Source organism: Ochlerotatus camptorhynchus, unplaced genomic scaffold (assembly GCF_037179485.1).
Source record: "Ochlerotatus camptorhynchus isolate MF236.1 unplaced genomic scaffold, CSIRO-AGI_Acam_v1.1 ptg000402l, whole genome shotgun sequence".
Lineage (NCBI taxonomy): Eukaryota > Metazoa > Arthropoda > Insecta > Diptera > Culicidae > Ochlerotatus > Ochlerotatus camptorhynchus.
In genome coordinates this window covers 2,179,399-2,185,874 of record NW_027040888.1, presented here as the reverse complement: position 1 = coordinate 2,185,874, position 6,476 = coordinate 2,179,399, and the positions used below count along the sequence as shown (strand labels likewise).

At 42.8% G+C, this 6,476-nt stretch overlaps 1 protein-coding gene across 1 annotated transcript; it reads left to right on the top strand.

Moving 5' to 3' along the window:
- Positions 1 to 279: 279 nt before the first annotated feature.
- Positions 280 to 1,087, top strand: LOC135710756 (protein D3-like). The gene is made up of 2 exons (XM_065233422.1): positions 280 to 483; positions 591 to 1,087. Exons 1-2 carry the CDS (start codon positions 304 to 306, stop codon positions 1,080 to 1,082), a joined length of 672 nt encoding a protein of 223 aa, XP_065089494.1. The 5' UTR covers positions 280 to 303; the 3' UTR covers positions 1,083 to 1,087.
- The last annotated feature ends 5,389 nt before the right edge of the window (positions 1,088 to 6,476 follow it).

Genomic DNA, 6,476 nt, shown 5'->3' with positions numbered 1-6,476 from the left:
CCACCGGTCCGACGATGTAGCAGCTGATCACGTTAATTATAGGTAGGTTGAATGGTTGAATGAACAAAACACAAAAACCTGCATCGCTTCGAAGCCAGGAAATCATTTCTCAGCTAAACTCCAACCGAAGAACTCACCGATAAGCAGGCTTTGTGCATCATTCCAGACAGTTTTTGATTCGATTGCTTTGCTTTTCTACTTTTGAAAAGTGCCCCCGCCGATGATAAGAGAAACGTCTCATCACTTGAAATTTTGTTTGTGATAAGCTCTAAAACAATCAAATAGAGAGAGAGAGAGAGAGAGATGTCACGAAGGAAGCTCATTTCGACGACGTTAGCGTGTCTGCTAGTTCAGTTTGTTTGCTACTGCTGCTGTGCTGGTGTAGAAGAAGTGAAAAGTGAAATGGTGGACGTACAGAAGGCATTTACCGAGCATGAAGTTGTTCCAGATGTCGTGGATGCCGCTCCAAAGGAACTGCTGAAGGTGAATTCTAATTCTAAACGTATTTGCTCCGATTGGATTGCTCCAGAAATCTCATTTGAGGAAGATTTTCGACATGCTATGAACTTCTATGGTTTCGCTGTTTTCAGGTTTCCTATCCCAGCGGAGTATCAGCGAACGGAGGTGACGAATTGACGCCAACTCAGGTGAAAGATCAACCCACGCTGGAGTGGTCTGCCGATCCCAGTGCCTACTACACTCTGTTCATGGTTGACCCGGATGCTCCGGGTAGGACCGATCCGAAGTTCCGTTCGGTGTGCCACTGGTTCGTGGGAAATATCCCCGGGGATAAGATCGGAGAAGGAGATCATCGCATCGCGTTCATTGGATCCGGACCACCGCAGGGAAGTGGACTGCATCGGTACGTGTTCCTGGTCTACAGGCAAGAAGGTGGAAAGGTTGACCTCTCGGATGCGCCCCGTACTTCCAACCGAAGCCGGAACAATCGGTTGAACTTCCAGCATAAAGATTATGTGAAGAAGTACAATTTAGGCCCGTTGGTGGCGGGTAATTTATATCAGGCACAGTTTGATGACTACGTTCCGACGCTGCATGCGCAGTTGTCGTCCGGGACGGAGTGAGAACTTGTAATCCGGCAGCATGCGCAAAATATGAAATACAAATTTATCATACGCTTGAAACGTCTTTTTTGGATTATCACTGCCACGAAGTAGAAAGAAATTGATCGGGCAGATTACACTCGAGCATGGAGCACTGTACAGCACCGTGCTCAGCACGATGTTCGATGTTCAGCACGATGTTCCTTGAACATCCACAAAGTTCCCTAAACTTTTAAAGTTACGTCTTGAAAATTTACTTAACTTCTCCCATCTTCCACAATGTTTTTATCCATGATCTTTCAACTCGAGCAAGATCTCAGAACATCCACGACCTTCTCCAAACATCTGGAATGACCTTGAACTTTTTCTATAAATTTTGCTAAAAATCTGGACGAAACTAAGTACTCAAAACTTACAAAGCAAACCCTAAATTTCTAAGAAGTATGCTTAACTTCTACAATGCTCCCTAATTTTTTTAATTAGATTTCTTAAAATAACCCAAAGTTCCCAACGAAGTTTTCCAAACATTTAACTGGTTCCCAGTTCTACATAGTATTCCCGATTTTTTACTCATTAAATTTTCTTCAAAAATCTCTGCAGCTCCAAAGACATTATACTTTCCATTTGAGATTATCATTTTCCACTTTCCAAAAATCAGAAGCATCAGCGTTACGCCCAAACTTTCACGTTCATAGGGAAAATGGATGTAATGTCGGCCTAAATGACCCTAATTTGGGCCCATACATAAATTCAGCAATCGACTAAATTTTAAATAGCGACCAAAAATATCCCTTAGTACCGTCCAAATGACGCGTTCATATAGATAAAACGAAGAAATAGCAGATTTTTAGCGATAGGCCCAAACTTAGATCTTTAGGCCAACGTTAGAGCCATTAGATTGTCAGGCTTTGCTCGAGAAAATTTCAAGCTGAACAATAAATTAGGTCCTAAGTACCATTAACAAGATTCTCTTCGTGGGATAGGCCAGGAAAAAAAACGTGGGATTTTGGATAGGCCAGGAAAGAAAACATGAACTCTTTTTAAGATTAAAGAAAACGTTTTGTAATCGCGTGAAGAGTTTGGTTATATTTTTTTTTTATTAATTTATTTGATAAGGCTCAACCGAATTAACTTTACAGAGCCGAGGATTCTTGGTCACTATACAATATATCTTAAAACTATAGTCAAAAGGTACAACACAATAAACACTTTATCTTCCGCTATCCAAAAAGTCTCTTCCATCAGACAGGGAGCCGCTTCCAGTGGTTTCATTGTATGGCAGTATTGCCAACGGGGGTCAGAGCGCTTCCATTGCAGCAATGGACGCAAAACGTGGGCAGTACTCACACACTCATCACTAAACGGTTACTTTCCAAAGTCGACGACGCATCGACCGAAAGAACTGCTGATGAAGAACAATGAGGAGGACCACACAATGGTTGCTGCCGAGAAAACAGACGATCGCGTGGCACACATCGAGGGTGGCCTGCTTTTGTCGACAGCCGAGTGAACACTGAGTTTGGTTATAGTAAAAACAGAAAATGACATTTGTATAGGCACAGTGCCGTAGTTTGATGGGAACAAACCGAGCAGTGGTTGCCATCCCAACATCCCTGCTCAACAACAGCAAGGTCCAATTCCTAGCGCAGATAACATATTTGCTGAAAGGAACCAATGGTATGACCTTCAAAATATCCGCCTGTTGATCCGATGAGCAAAAACATTCCACTGCAATCACCGCTTGCTGAATGAGTTCTCTCAAGAAGTGATACTTGGTATCCACATGCTTAAGGCGTCCCGAGAGACGTCTATAGTCACGTGCATCTTCAGCTTTTCTAATTATTGATTGGATATCTTCCAGAATCGTTACAGGGCCCTTAGTATCGTGCCCAAGGTCCAGAAGAATTCGTTTCATCCATAGCGTATGACTTGCAGCTGTTACGACGGCCGCAAGTTCCACTTTGGCAAACGACAACGAAACCGTGCACATTTCCTCGTTGTCCAACTGATCGTGCATCCAAAAACATTACAAATACAGCCTGTTACAGATCACCGTTCGATGAGGTCATTTGCCCAGTCTGAATCTGAGAAAACCCGCAACAGCTCTTCTTCCGCTTTCACCTTGTACACTAGCCCGTAGTCCAGCGTGCTCTTTGCATATCTGTTTGAGGTGCATCCAGTGTTTCTCATTCGGGCAGGCCTGGCTGTAACTGGCTGTAATAGCATAGAGGTAACTCTAAGACTAGTAGGTGCCGAAGAAACGTGCTCAACTTTTTGGGTCAGCTCTGGTACTATCTGTGGTCCCAAGCGAGGTCCCAAACTAATCGATGCACCCTTCGAAACATGGAAAAATCCACGAACTCCTCATTTTATCTGTCAAACTTTCATAGAGAATCAAAACAAACATAGTATAGTACTAGAATTCCGAGTAGTGAGCCAATTTCAAATCGAAAGTTTCGTATTGATTGTTGGTAATAGTTGACGGCCGCAGACAAATCCGGCCGAGCAGTGACCGAAGCATACATTAGGCAGCCTATCAACTCTCGGTAGGGCTTCTCCGTCCTACGCTCATCTACTTCTCTCTCCAACCGCAGGCGATTCTCCTTGGGAGTCGAAATGGATTTACACTCCACCATTTCGTAACGTTTTAGCTCTAACTCTCAAGATATCTTTTCAGGCTGATCTTCATGGTTCCAGCTTCGGCGTTCCTCTCGATCGTTATCCCGAGAAACTGTTTCACCTCTCCAGCGTCAGTTTTCTCGAATTCCTCGCTAAACTTCCGTTTGATTGCCTACACAATCTGCAGTGATACTCCGACGATCAAAATATCATCCACATATACTACAAGAATGATTCTATTTGGTCCATCGTCACTGGTGTGCAGACACTGATCTTTGGCGCTCTGTTTCAATCTCTGCTTCTCGGTGAACTCATGTAACCCTCGATTCCATGCACGGGACGCTTGATTGAGCCCGTAAATGGGCGATGCAAACGGTACCCTGCTGAAATCTATCCGGCCAGGTCATGTAGATCTTCTCGCTAAATAAGCATGCCGTTCGCACATCCATCTGACGAACATAACACACGATCGTGGTTCGCCGCTCGGAGAGTGTCCAAATTCTTCTGTTCTCTTCTTTAGCCGCTCTCCAGTTGTCCCAATTGTCACACCATTTCAACTTCGCAATCGAACTCGGAATATTGTCAACATAACTCATAGCGTTTAATGTGAATCCAGAGTAATCTCGTTGCAGTCTTGCTTCCTCTAGGTTACCATCCGCTGTTCAACCATTATTAATAATATACAAACAAAAACTTCAGCCTGATGACACTGTCGGCACTGCCGGCACACGTGAGGCACACTGAGAAGAAATTGGTGCTAAATAAGGTTGTAGCAACAATCAATACGAAACTAACGATTTTAAATTGGCTCACCACTTTAGTAGCCTATTGGTCCCAAGCAAACGATTAACGTACCCTATTCTAGTTGAAATTCTATTACTACACTATGTTTGTTTTGATTCGCTATGAAAGTTTGACAGATAACATCAGGGGTGTGTGGATTCATGCAGAACATGCAGGGGTGAGTGAAATAGCTTGGGACTGCTTGGGACCGTTGTTCTGGTACTGAGTGAGCCAAAAATAATAATGATTTTCTTCGGGACCCAGTGGTCTTAGAGTTACCTCTATGGTTGTAGGGTGACCACCCCTTGGATATTTTACAGTTTTTCTTAAACCAACGGCCACCATCTTGGATTCCAAAATAACGTTAATCACCGATTTCTGGCCTCTACACGTCGTTTCCTATTCGAAACACCCACATTGTAGGGTATACACAAGTTTTTTTTTTTTCTAAAGCCGGAAGCCACCATCTTGGATTCCAAAAGGGCGTCAATCATCGATTTCTGGCTTCTACGGGTTTCCTTTCCTTCAATGCTACTTAGGATTAAATGTGTTATTCAGATTGATTTATTGCATTAATGTACAGGGTGTTCAATAACCTTTTAAAATGTGGTAAAAAATGAAAATACAAGATATTCTGTTCTGAGTCAATTTTATTGAAGTATCGAAGGATCGATCTTATATTTGGCTCTAGGATCGATCCGTTGATTAAATCAGTACCAAAGAATCGATCTTTGGTAGATCGATCTTTTGATTTTGACGTAGGACTACGTCTGTGATTTCTATATGGGGGTACATTTTGGAAAAACCGAAAAAAAGAGCATGTAACAAAATAATTAAAGATTTTGAACATTAATAACTCAGCTGCTCCTGGACCAATTTCAATAATTGTATCACCAATCGATCACAAATATTTCTAAAAACTAATAACAAAGCTTCCGACTGATGTTTTTCATCAATAAACTATTGAAAAAGTGGTAATGTCATGCATTGTCCAATGTACAAATAAAAAGTGATAATTTTATCACTGTTTTCATGAATAAACGTTCTTCCCAAACCCAGTCGTCATAATCGAGTACCACTTGGTTGCACATCATTCTGCTATAACCTTAAAAGATATAAAAGAGCGCTGCTGTCTAGCCTCAACTCATTTTCGCTTCGGACGGCGTGGTAGGCAGGCAGCAGAAGGAACAATAGCGGCAGTAGGAAGGTTGAGTAGTCCACTCTTCTACCTAATACCCCGTTCACATTACAGCCTATATCACGTAATATAGGCTGTCTTGCAATGAACACTCATACATAGGCTTTCCAGTGAAAACAAGATGTATGAGTGCTCATTGCAAGACAGCGTATATCACGTGATATACGCTGTAATGTGAACGGGGTATAACAAGCAACAATGACTGGTCGTGGCGAATGAGTAAAAGGTCTTGGTAAAGGAGGTGCCAAGCGTCATCGCAAGGTTCTTCGTGATAACCGCCATCCGTCGTCTGGCTCGCCGTGGCGGTGTCAAACTTATCTCCGGTCTGATTTACGAGAAAACATGAGGTGTGCTGAAGGTGTTCCTGGAAAATGTGATCCATGATGCTGTCGCCTACTCTGAACACGCCAAGCGTAAGCGGACATGGATGTCGTCTACGCTTTGAAGCGACAGACGCACTCTGTATGGTTTCGGAGGTTAAATCATCACCAACTTTGGCAACAGAATGGCCCTTTTCAGGGCCAACAAGCTTATTACAGTAAAGAGATGAAATAGAGTTTATCTGTGCATGTTTGTCCATATTCAGAACCACACACCCCAACGACCACACAAAATGCTCTCCAGAGTTGTAATCTTGTAACCAAACTTGGAAGCAGGAGTGCAAATGATTTTGATCGATTCTCTTCATCTTTCGCTAATAACTCGTTAATTGCCCTTGGCTTTCAAGGTATTGACATTGGCAAACTACGCAAAAGGAGAGTGTCGCTACTTGATAGCAATCTACTCATGATGTGAGAAGTCCGTGTAGATTACCG